Source organism: Neurospora tetrasperma, assembly GCF_000213175.1.
Source record: "Neurospora tetrasperma FGSC 2508 unplaced genomic scaffold NEUTE1scaffold_2, whole genome shotgun sequence".
In the NCBI taxonomy this organism is placed as follows: domain Eukaryota; kingdom Fungi; phylum Ascomycota; class Sordariomycetes; order Sordariales; family Sordariaceae; genus Neurospora; species Neurospora tetrasperma.
Genome location: NW_009799100.1, coordinates 4,919,081 through 4,931,179, shown reverse-complemented (window position 1 = coordinate 4,931,179; position 12,099 = coordinate 4,919,081). Strand labels below are relative to the sequence as shown.

At 52.5% G+C, this 12,099-nt stretch overlaps 5 protein-coding genes across 5 annotated transcripts; 2 read left to right on the top strand and 3 right to left on the bottom strand.

Moving 5' to 3' along the window:
• Nucleotides 1–3,666: 3,666 nt before the first annotated feature.
• NEUTE1DRAFT_40069 (uncharacterized protein) lies at nt 3,667–5,070 on the top strand (the record flags this gene model as incomplete). Its single annotated transcript, XM_009850530.1, has 3 exons — nt 3,667–3,764; nt 3,825–4,681; nt 4,754–5,070. Coding segments are annotated over 3 exons (1,272 nt in total), but the record flags the coding sequence as incomplete, so codon positions are not given.
• A 335-nt stretch (nt 5,071–5,405) lies between these two features.
• On the bottom strand, nt 5,406–5,600 carry NEUTE1DRAFT_99978 (uncharacterized protein; the record flags this gene model as incomplete). Its single annotated transcript, XM_009851728.1, has 1 exon — nt 5,406–5,600. The coding sequence occupies one exon, from the start codon at nt 5,598–5,600 to the stop codon at nt 5,406–5,408; it is 195 nt and encodes a 64-aa protein (XP_009850030.1).
• A 92-nt stretch (nt 5,601–5,692) lies between these two features.
• On the bottom strand, nt 5,693–6,797 carry NEUTE1DRAFT_80257 (mitochondrial import inner membrane translocase subunit tim-21; the record flags this gene model as incomplete). The annotated part of the gene is made up of 3 exons (XM_009851727.1): nt 5,693–6,116; nt 6,207–6,452; nt 6,516–6,797. The coding sequence occupies 3 exons, from the start codon at nt 6,795–6,797 to the stop codon at nt 5,916–5,918; spliced, it is 729 nt and encodes a 242-aa protein (XP_009850029.1).
• Nucleotides 6,798–7,268: 471 nt separating this feature from the next.
• Nucleotides 7,269–9,471, top strand: NEUTE1DRAFT_80252 (uncharacterized protein; the record flags this gene model as incomplete). The annotated part of the gene is made up of 5 exons (XM_009851726.1): nt 7,269–7,452; nt 7,529–7,664; nt 7,737–7,920; nt 8,014–8,768; nt 8,839–9,471. 5 exons carry the CDS (start codon nt 7,381–7,383, stop codon nt 9,177–9,179), a joined length of 1,488 nt encoding a protein of 495 aa, XP_009850028.1.
• Nucleotides 9,472–10,354: 883 nt separating this feature from the next.
• NEUTE1DRAFT_136860 (uncharacterized protein) lies at nt 10,355–11,137 on the bottom strand (the record flags this gene model as incomplete). Its single annotated transcript, XM_009851725.1, has 1 exon — nt 10,355–11,137. One exon carries the CDS (start codon nt 11,135–11,137, stop codon nt 10,355–10,357), a length of 783 nt encoding a protein of 260 aa, XP_009850027.1.
• Nucleotides 11,138–12,099: the final 962 nt, after the last annotated feature.

Below are 12,099 nucleotides of genomic sequence, written 5' to 3'. Positions count from 1 at the left end.
GACCCGAGCCGAGAGCATGGAGATCGTGAGCGAAGTTGAGGAGTTGGGTATAAAATGGCCGGCGATATCCTACTTGTTTGCCAAAATATCTCAGCATCAGCAGCAGCAGCACATGCTGCTTGAATAACTGTGAAAACAATCACCACCAAGCCTACCACTCGCCTTTCCATTCATCTCTCCAAGCTTCTCGAACCGGTACGATTGACCAGACCCTCTTAATGGAAGCCGCAGCTCGCGAAACTGGGAGTGAAAGCTAACAGAAGAGCGGAACACTTGTTCACAAACCGCCATCAACCTACCTTACTCTGCATCTCACCTTCGCCTCCTTCCTCGCTGTCATTGTATTGGCTCCGCCGCTCTCCGCTCCACCTCCCGGGGAAAAACCTCATAGTCATCCAGCAGACTGAGTTTGCCAACGATACTCTCACCTGATAAGTCGTCTCCCGTCTGCCATCCCGTTGTCTCACCGCCGTCAAGCCTTGTATCATCCTACCCACCCACTTGCCTCTACGAGATGAACTTCACTAATCTCCCCCAATATAACCAGGTACGGGCAAGACCCAACCTTCACCAAGCGCTCGGTCAATTTCGATGCGCCGTCCAGCAAGCCGCTTAGCAAGCGCTGCGGCAGCGCCCTGCCCACCCCATTACAGGAATTTCTACTGATCCTTCATTTCCGTTTGCAGGACGCTGATAAACGACCTGCCTGACATCGGGATCCCCAGCAGCCCGCGATCAACTTGGTACGACGTCGCCAGCTTTGAGTACTGCATCAGCTGAGGCAAGGTCATCGAAAACGGGCGCCTCCCAGCGCTAGCATATGCCGCGAATAAGGTTATGGATGCATGTGCCGTGAGCAATTCGAAGGGGGAGGTGTTGGTTTCAGACATGACGAAGGATATCTTGGTTGGAGGTATCTGTCTTTAATAATGCTTGAGCAACAGAGCTAATTATTGTGATAGTAGCTAGGTGGGTGACTGCCAACTAAGGGATCGTAGGAGCTTTATAGATGTTCTGGATACAGAGCAAATGCCTTCTTGTCTCCTTGGTGCATCCGTATGACTGGTTGGGAAGTCATTGGAAACCGATGAGCGTATGAATGATGGGATGAGAAAGTAGCAACACGGATGAAGAAGTAGGAAATGTTATTCAGCAAGCTCAGGGGTGAGTGTGTGACAATGTGTTGGAAAGTTTTTTTTCCACCGTCTGTAATAGCTGCTAGATACGCTTAAAAAGAAACCTGTATCGACTATAACAAGGTGCTCGCAAGTACTTACACAGGGAAATTGTTCTGCTGCAGCAAGTGTGTCATTAGAGACGATCCGCGAAAGTGAGCTCGTAGGTCGAGTCCTAAGTGATAGGTCTGAAAGGATTTGTGGTCTCGACTTGAGCGGCTATGCCTGCGAAGTTCAACTCATATGAACCTGTTCATTGACATGTTCCCGAACTCTAGACACCAGCCCGGCGTTCGTTGTATCGAGGAGTATGAAAAGGTTCATCATGTACTGCAAGCGAACTGACAGCGTGTTGAAGTAATGCATCATGAAGTACTCACATCAATCCCCGCTCAAAGGTCGTGGAAAGAAGGATGGACTGCCCCTCTAGGACTCGAACATTGCCGAGCATCGATAAGTAAACCAAAAAGTAAGTGAAATACCACCAAAAATGAATCCCAAATCATCTCTAACCGTTTTTGGACGAGCTGGGAATCGAACCCAGGACCTTTCGCATACAGGTGAGTATGCTAAGCGAACGCTCTACCAACTGAGCCACACGCCCGGAAAGTGGGGATGAAGATGATTGAGAAGTGGACGAGCTGGGAATCGAACCCAGGACCTTTCGCATGCTCAGGAACATGCTAAGCGAACGCTCTACCAACTGAGCCACACGCCCTTGATCTTGTTGTTGAGTCATTGTCTTGGAGGTCGGCTTTTCAATCACGGTGTTTGGGTCGTTCGATGTCCAACGGATGTGGTGATGCTGAATTTTGAGTGGTGATACGTGTGAGGTTGATGTGGAGCACCGACGCCAACATTTTGCGCGGGCTTGCTGCTGCAGTAACAGCTCTCGGCGAAGTTTGAAAAGGGATGTGAATGAGAATAGACATCCGATCGCGATGAGTTGATGGAATGATGAAATTGAGCGTGTCCCGTGTCCTGATTCAGGTTGTGCGGTGATGGCGTTGATACTTGGTGACGCAACACTCGGCGAAACGAGAAAGGGGTAAAGTGGTTAGACACGGATTGCTGACCTGACTCATGTCGAGATGCGTTAGTCCTGTCTCAGGCCAAATGGAGTTTTCCTTCAGATATTGGCGGAAGACGCGTCCGTCTATGGTGATCTTGGGGTTGAGAGACGAAGTCCCCCTTTACTGGGCGACTGTTCACCGACTGGGGGGTACCTGTCACCTCACAAAGCGGCGAGTGTTCTGCGATATGGATGAGTCAGCCTACATGCTTGAGAAGAGTTGATGTATCCTAGTTTGTGGTGAATAGGGCCCTGATGTTCTTATAGAATGAACAGAATAGATCGGAGTCGGTGTTGGCGGAGGGAGTGTAGAAGGGAGAATCGCGAGAAGGGAGCACTGCGGGGCGGGACACTGTTGCCTGTGCTGCGTCATTGCACGAGCGTGGGCTTGTTTGGCCAGCATGAGGTGCTCAAGTAATTTGCGGGATTGAAGGACGAAAGTGAAGAGGAGAAAAAAAAAAAAAAAAGGCTATGCGTGTAAGTAGACGAACGAACGAACGAGATGACAGTCGAAGAAGGAGGACTGGAGGTGAAGAAGGTGAGGTGAAGTTGGAGGTGAAGTGGAATGGGCGATACAGCCAGCCGGCGGATGAAGTGACGGAATCGGTCGAGGTTCGAAGGCTGTCGCCCAATTGGGAGAGCGGTTGGCAGGAACATTGTGGCCTGTGCACCACGAGATGATGAGCAAAGGGAGCCCAGAAAGCACTGACCAATACTCTGGGTGGGGCCAAAACACGAGACACAATTGGCCAATGTGGCCTACAACACAACACTGAGCCTTCACTTGGCTTGGTTCTGCGGGAGCTTCAGGTTCAAGCTCAGGTCCGCGCTCTTACCTACATATTCACTTGATCAACTTTCGACTACTTAAGCCCCATTCCACCCTTTTCCCTTCATCAACCATCATCCCAATACGAACTCGGGACATCAAGCATTGACACGCAAATGCCCCGGGCTCATCCATACCCAATCCTCGCACCCTGCCCTTCTATCATTTGAGAGGGACCTCGCCCTTGCTCAGGCCTGGTCTCCATCTTTCACCGTCCGACTTGCGGACACTTCCCGTCTTCAAGTTGAAATAAGACCTACAACTTCCTCTCTTCAGGGGATTTTGACAGACATGAGTGCCTCGCCTACCGCCTGTCAAGATCTTGCTAGATCTGTTCTTGGTAAGTCTTACCCCATCTCCAAGCTCACTGCTTCGTCCTGCATCGGCCGCGATGTTAGGTCCGTGTCTCATTTTGGTCAATTACAAAACACTGTCCTTGGCTTCTCAGCTCCGAATTCTCACTTTCATGTCTAGAGAATATCTCAGGAATAAATCGCGCCCTCAATGTCACACCCGATGATGTGAACGGCGTCGATAGCGACCCAAAAATCAACGAGACACACGATGGCCACAACGATAAGGCCACTACAGAAGCCGGCAACGAGGCAGCTGGCACCGTCGAAGCTGTGAAACAAGAAGCATCCCGTTCGCCAGTCGAATCTTTCCACGAGCCTCCATTCTCATGGCTGTAAGTTCATTCGAAACAGACCCAACGCGAAGCGGACACTAACACTCATCTTGGCTCCAGTCAACCACACGCTCTCTTCGTTATCATCATGGTCGGCCCCGAGGGCATGCCTTTTGGCATCCAAAAGGACTTTCTCTGTGCAAAGTCCTCCTACTACAGGCGCTATTTCAGAGAAAAGGCGGCAAACAACGAGTCGGTCGAGGACGTAGTCGAGCTCCGCGATGCCTCGGTCGATGTCTTCGGTTACACCCAGCACTATCTTTACACAGGCCATGTTTATCCTGACACACCTCCCGACTACGAGGTTCTCATCGGCATTTGGAAGCTCGGTCACAGCTTGGGCATCGACGGCCTCTGCGACGCCACGATCGATGCCATGATCGAGTACCGCCGAATCACAAACTCGATCCCCGCCACCGCTCTTCTTGTTCAGGTGTGGGACGAAACCCCCGAGGGATCATCCATCCGGAAGCTCCTGCTTTCCTGGGCAGCCGATTATATGCGGGCCTCTGAGGATCGTGCAGAGTTTGCCAAGGCGCTGCCCCAAGAAGTTCTGAGTGAGCTGGTGGTGGCCATGAGCTCGCTGGATGCGACTCCGGCCCCGGCAGCAACCCCCTCTTCGCCCGTCTCACAGGGAGTCGTTAATTCTGCCCACCAAGGCTGGCACGATGCCGTCGCCAATTGTGATGGCGAGCAGGCCCGTCCTGCTAAGAGGGCCAGGTACTCCGACGCTGGCCACACAAACGGTGCTAAGGCTACGCCTAACGGCCGCAAGGGACCCGGTCGGCCCAGCACTACTGGTCCAAAGACCGGTCAGAAGAGGAAGTACAATGTGGCTAATGGGGAGGTTGAGCTTACCACCTCCAAGAAACTGGCGTTCTGCGACGATCTCCTTACGAGGATGCTCAGCGGCCCAGGTAATTTTCTCTTCCATGTCGAATGACGCCTTAGCAACATGGCCATATTTACTGACTTTACTCTGCTCACAGGCTTCTGGACCCGCCTTGTTGGCCCCTTCCGCGATCCCGTTAACCCCGAATCCGACGGTGTGCCTGACTACTTCGACAAGGTGGCCAAGCCCATGGACCTGCAAACAATGAGGGCCAAGATGGACCGCAACGAGTATGCCGACGAGAACGAATTCCTCGCCGACATGAACCAGATTTTCAACAACTGCTATACGTACTGGGCCAAGAAGGACCCCATGTGGCAGGCCTGCGAGAGGCTCCAGAAAACATTCGAGGACAAGTACTCGCAGATGTCCAAGTGGATTGCCAAGATGGAGGGCCAAGAGGGATCTAACTAGTCGCTCTGTCCAAATGGACTTTTTCACCAAGGCCCAAACGGCCAGATATGTCATGGTTGCGGAGGAAGCTGTTGAGAAAAAGCCGACAGTAATCTCTCGGTTGGATGGTGTCTGTATGGGTACGACTGCCATCGTCATCTCGATCGGATCGATTCCGATACAACCAAGAGTTTGCCTATGGTAGCGACAAGAAACAAAGTCGCTGGTTGGCTGGGCGTAATGGCCACTCATCAAAGGGGGAAAAGGGCGAAAGGAAAAAGGTGCTGTTCACGAAGCGAAAAGGAAACGGTGATTGGTTTTCTGGTGTAGCATTATTGGTGTCTCCTTGGTCATCATTAACCCGGCGGCGTTTGGGCTTGTTTATGATGGGCGGCGCTTAGGTCATTTTTTGTCCGCAAGCATGCCAGAGCGGCGAGACAGGAAGGGTCATTGTATTTGAATATCATTCTGATCAGGTCTAAGGATCGGTGGCTGGTCTTGTCGAAGAAAGACTCGGAAGGCGATGGAATAGCAACAATACTTAGGGTCATTCAGGAAGCTCTCTGATATTCAGGAAAAGAGAAGGGCAGGACAGATCACAAGCGACTGCGGTCTTGATATCCGTACCAACGATGAGGGCATATAATGGAAAGTCCTCTAATTCCAATTTGCAGACTTATTCTCATATCCAACGTGCGATGCTAAGCCTCCATGACGCATAATAATGACATCCCGAAAACAGCAAACCTACTCATTGAAAGAAACAAGACTAACCGGCAAACCCATATTCCACTGCATCGCCGTTCATCCTTGCAACAATGACCAACAGCCTTAACCCAATATTCATACAAGCGAATGGAAGCCTTTCAGTTCCACTTGACACCCAAGAACTTGAACTCCTTGTTGCCACCCTTCTTAGCAGCCGCCACTTCTGCCTCCTTATTCTCCAAGTAAATTCTCTGATGTCCCCTCACATCCACGTAAAATGTCTGGTACTCATGCTCCCAGTGACCCGGTTGCTTGGTCAGATGCAGCCCGACGACACCAGAACCTCTTGGTCCTTCGACCTGTTTTTCTTAGTGTTAGCCCCATCATCACAACAACTTTTTAACAAAACAGGGGAAAGAAGAAGAAAAAGAAGGAGAAGTGCAACGAACATGGAAATGCATCTTTAGATGCTCCACACCCCTGCTATCCTTCTCGACTGTTGCCGCGATCGGCCGCGCCCGGCGCCACTTGTTGTGCGTCTCTTCGCCGTGAGCAGCAATCTTCTTTGGGTCACCGGGCGAAAGAAGGGCGACGCAGCGAGGGTCGGCACGGATCCGGTCAACGGCTCGGTTGAAGTAGGCGGTTTTGGACTCTGGGGAGAACACGTCGGTGAAGAGTAGGTAGGCGATTCCTCCCTGTGTGGTAGAGTTAGTATCAAACACACGCTAGAGTGAGCGATGGATTGGAGAAAAGCGTACGGTCAAAACTACACCCAAAATCACCAGACCAAAGTTGAACGTTTGCTGGACGGCGCGCCCGGCTTTTTCACCGGTGGAGAGCCGAGTCCAGGGCACATGGCCATCATCATTGAAGGGCGTTACAGATCTCCTCTTGGAACTTTCTTGCGTAGTCGCATATTGCCGGCGCGATGAGACGAGAATGACGCTAGCTGCTCTCGAAGCTGTGGTAATGGTTGCTTGTTGACGGACCACGGCGGGGCTCAGAAGAAGCCTCACACCAGCCGAAGTACCTGTGAGCATTTTCATCATGGAGGCTTCAACACAACACCCATATTTCAACGGCAATGTTTCAGCCGTTTGCGATTGTTATGAGAGCTTCAATGAGAGAGGTCCGAACGAAGCTGTGATGAGCTGCGGTTGGATGAAGCTTTGGAACCGTTTGCCGGCACGGCATCTTTCCCGGCGAGGGGTGGAGTCCGTGTTGCGCTCCACTACCTAGTGTAGAGACGGGACTGTGTGCCAAGGCGCCAAGAAGCCGCATGGAAGGGCGAACCTGAGCAAGCGTCTGACTCTGGCTGGGGAACACAAAGAAATGTGGCCCCTGCCCTGAGTCTGACAGCGTTCCAGTGGACGTTCCAATACCATACATACTACAGGTAGGTTGCCAGGCAGCCCGGCTCTCTCCGCTGGGGCTCCCCGTCTCCTTCCCTTCTGCCCCCTTTTTTCACCTTTCCCCCTGACGGCAGCACCTACTACCGACCCTGACAACCTAACCGAGCAAAGGGGTCATCAACAACGACAGTCGAGATCTAGTGACACATCACAACCCTGGCAAAGGACAGACATACCTCTCCGAACGATCACCGGACTCCCGATCGACAAGATGAGCGGTCTCGCGACAAAGCAGCAGTCGCTCAAGCTGTTTGAGAAGCTCAAGGCGAAGCCAGCCAACAAGGTATGCGCCCACGCGAGCAACGATCGATCCTAGACATCCAGAAAGCTAACTGCTGCCTCCCTCCCACCAACAACAGATCTGCTTCGACTGCGGCCAAAAGAACCCAACATGGACCTCGGTCCCCTTTGGCATCTACCTCTGCCTTGATTGCTCGGCCAACCATCGCAACCTCGGCGTTCACATTTCCTTTGTGCGGTCTACTAACCTCGACCGTATGTGTCCTCTCGATCTCTACTTCACGACGCGACACCCCGCCCGCTAACGCGAACCTTATTCTTGTACAGAATGGCAATGGGATCAGCTACGGATCATGAAGGTGGGCGGCAATGAGTCGGCAACCAAGTTCTTCCAGCAAAACGGTGGTTCCGCCGCCTTGAACAGCAAGGACCCCAAGACCAAGTACCAATCTGCTGCCGCGACCAAGTACAAGGAGGAGCTCAAGAAGAGGGCTGCTAGGGACGCCCGCGAGTATGCAATACCCCCACCCCTCAGTTACACAAACCCGTTCTATTACACGTTACATGAAACGGAATGCTGACGCGCTGTCTGCCTCCCACCCAGATACCCCGAAGAAGTCGTCATCACCGACGGTGACGACGCCACATGCAGCAACACCCCGGCCGGCGAGCCCGACGACGACTTCTTTTCCTCGTGGGACAAGCCCGCCATCAAGAAGCCCACGCCACCCATTTCCCGCACTTCCACACCCCCCGTCATCGGCCGCACCGCCTCCCCGCTCCTCGGCAACGGCAAGGACATCCAGCGCACTTCCTCGCCGCTCTCCAAGACCGATTCCGATGCTCCCACTCCCGCCCCCGCCGCCAGCCGCATCACTACCTCCGCGGCCCTAAGGAAAACTACCCCCGGCAGCAGCACCACCGGCGGCCCGCGCAAGGTGGGCGGCGGCATCCTAGGCGCCAAGAAGCCCGCGGCTAAGCTGGGCGTCAAGAAGATCTCGGCGGACCTGATCGATTTCGACGAGGCGGAGAAGAAGGCCAAGGAGGAGGCGGAGCGCATCGAGAAGCTGGGTTACGATCCCGAGGCGGAGGAGGAGAAGGCGGCGAAGAAGGCCGAGACCAAGACCAACAATATCATCACCCCTGCTGCGGCGCCAGTCAGCTCCTCCAGTTCGAGGTCCGCGGCGCAGGAGAAGTCGGCTGCTGAGGTGGAGAGGCTGGGTATGGGTGTCAGGAAGCTAGGTTTCGGTATGGTGGGCAAGCCCGGTGGTGCCGGTGCTGTGGGCGCGGGAGGAGCGGCGGCGGCGAAGAAGAATGCGGGTGGGTTTGGAAGTGTTGGGCCTATTAAGGCTAGTGAGGGTATGTTCTCTTTCCCCTTTTCTTCTTTGGCCCTCTTTATACCTCCTGCTAATATGACGAAACAACACAGCCGACGAAGAACAATACGCCCGCAACAAGTTCGCCAACCAAAAGGCCATCTCCTCGGACGAGTTTTTCAACAAGGGCAACTACGACCCCTCGGTCAAGGCCGAGACCAAGGCCCGTCTACAAGGCTTCGAGGGTGCCCAGGCCATCTCTTCCAATGCCTACTTTGGCCGTCCCGAGGAGGACGCGCCCGCCGAAGACTACGGCGACCTCGAGTCTGCCGCCAAGGACTTCATTCGCAAGTTTGGTATCACTGCCAGCGATGATTTGGAGAACCTTACGCAGATGGTGGGCGAGGGTGCCGGGAGGTTGCAGGGTGCTATCAGGGCTTATCTTGGGAGCTGAGCGGTGGAAATGGAAGAATGAGGCAGTGTGGGTGGGCAGGACGTGATGGGCGAAGGGAGTTACCTAGTTATGAGACAGAAAGATGTGACGAGCGGATAAGGCTTTTTAGTAAAAATCAGTATTTGTAGTGTAATGGTGAATGAACGTTTTAGAGAGAGCACTAGCAGTATGCAGTGGGCAGATGATGCGGTTTTCTGGCATCTGGCCAAGAGGATGACGGTCAGGGTCTGGACAGGCTGTTCTCACACCCGTAGGGGGGTCTTAGTAAGTGACCACGGTAAGTATTTGAGCAAAAAGAAAGAGACATGGTATTCTATAGCGTACTGTTTTTCGATTCCCGGTGGCATTTGAGGTTAGAGGGGAAAGATCGTGATGTTGATGGGTTTTAGCGAGATTTTGCTGAGAACTGACTCGCGCAACCAAAATGGAAGCTACTGATATAAGACCCATTTTTGGCAAAATTCTACCAATAACAACAGCTGGTCCGATGGTGTAGTTGGTTATCACGTCAGTCTAACACACTGAAGGTCCCCAGATCGAGCCTGGGTCGGATCATGAAGCAATTCTTTTTTTGCCTGTTTTTTTTATTTATCTTTGTCCCTTATATTCTCGGATCCCCCCTCCCCCCCCCCCCTTTATTTTTCTTTTTCTTCTTTACTTTTCTTTCTATTCTTTTTTTTCTGGGCCCAGCTCCGCAGTGGTCATTTTTTTTGTTGGGGGGGGGGGGGGGGCTTGCTGTGCATCAGTCTGTCCTCGTCCAGGTAGGTTCTCGCCAATATGGACCCTTGCAAGACCGAGTGTTGTTGCCATGCAGATGGTGGAGATATCCATAGGGAAGGCATGATGGAGACCCTAGGGTTTCGCTTAGACCGAGCTGAAATAAGGCGTTATTTATGGCTCTGATATGGGCGGTATTGCCTGGAAATGGGACTGGAATGACGGAATGCGGCATGGGCCGTTTCATCAAGGTGTACGATCTCACTCGGACAGATTTTAGCGTTGGGGATTATGGTAAATACAAAGACACGATCGTCATGTGTTATGTTGAGCTTTGTTTCCTTAATTCTCAAGGATAGAGGGGAAATTGAAGCTGAGCGGCGGTCACCTTTCCCTCAGTTTGTACTTCTTGTTTTTGTCCTCCGTGTAGTTTCCTTCTTGTTCACTCTCTTGTCTCCTTACCTCTCCCAAGAAGAGACAAATACGTCACGATAAAAACACTGCAATTTCATGACCACGTTCTCATAAACCGCCTTGATCAGTTTTGCGTCTTCCAAGCTTAACGTGACCAAGTCAAAGTTGCCGTAAACACATCGATGAGTGATGTTGTGCAGCAACAGGCCACCGTCATCCCCAACCATCCGTTGCCAGGTTGCTGCGGCGTTGAACTTGGTAAACTCTTTTTCCTTGCCATTAGGGCCGAAGTTGGCTTCCCACGAAGGCTGAGACTCGAGAGACTGGCCGAACCAGACTTCGAGGATCAAGATGCCGAGGCTGAGCAAGATATCTCCATGGTCATGAGGTCTCGATGTATGTAACGTTGATTCTGCTGCAGACTCTCTGCCTTTGTGGTTCTGGGCATTGCTGGTGTCATTTCTGGGAATCAGGAAAGGCATTTCAGTGTTGACGCTCCCGTCTGGTCTGACAGAGAAGTAGATGTCGTTCTTGTCCCAGTCTCTTGGAAACCAAGGACTTGGGAATAGCTCAAGCAGCGAGTGGGCAACCGCTAGAGCAATCTTCAGCCTTGCAGCTCTAGGAGGAAAACGGAGTGCCACGGTTGGAATGGTAGTTGGACCAGTTACTTCAGAAGTGCTTCCTGCAAGTATGTGTCCTAGGCTCACGGCTTGACCCACTATTTCCGGGCTGAATGTCCCCGTGGGTACGACCACCAAGGCGTGATATGAGTTGGTGCCGTCAAATAGATAGCCCAGCTGCCTAGTTGCCCGTGGGAATCTGAGCATGGAGCACAGGTCATAAATGATGTGGGTGCTGTCGGGAGCCAGTGTCAGGGGCTCGTGGTGATATGGACTCTCTGCTGAGTGAGGACAAAACTATGGTCGGCTGTGGTTGACATCAAAATAGCATAGTAGAAGAGTTGCCATTACTGGTTGCTTTCCTGCTCTGCTGACAGGTTGGAAGGGTGAGCGGACAGCATTTGGATTGATGAATTCTCCGCGGATCGAAGCTGACTCCAGAGTGAAACGCGGAGTTGGCACTTTCAAGAGGCACTGCCTCCATTATAATTTCAAAATAGAAATCTGAAGGTCCCAAGCGTCGTTTTGTATCTTAGAGCTGGAGACACCCTTGCCCCTTTTCCTTAGTCAACGGCTGTCGTGTAGTTAAGTGTATTCGTTAAATCAGCGGCCGCGGAACTCCCTTGCATCACGGCTCGGGCCTGGGCCTGGCAACGGGTTTGGAGGCAGTTACTACCTAGAGCTAGTTTATAACCCGTGTAAGTAACTGCTTTTCAGCAACTGCCACTGCAATCCGGTCATCAACAGCAGCGAGGTGTCCGACTGGCGCGACCGACCAAAAATCCCCGACTTCGCGTCCCGATCCCCGAGTCCGCAACCTTTCGCTTATTTCGAGCTCGACGGACACCGACAGATTGATCAAGGTAAGGCGCAAAGTGCTTAAGCTTTGTAAATATAGCTGCAAGCGCAGATACATCAGGCAACCGCACTTGTAGTGAAGTGGGTGGTGCCGGCCCGTATCATACTTGCTTGCCCTCCGCACCACCCAAAAGACCACATGGAACGACTCCGATTGGGGGGAAGAACACCTAACTATATGAGGTCAAGAATTAACCAAAGTGATCACATACGACCATACCCACTGGAAAACTCGGGATCCCGTCCGCTCTCCCATAGATAAGCCAGTGAGGGCCAGACTAGTAGTTGGGTCGTGACGACAGCGAATCCCT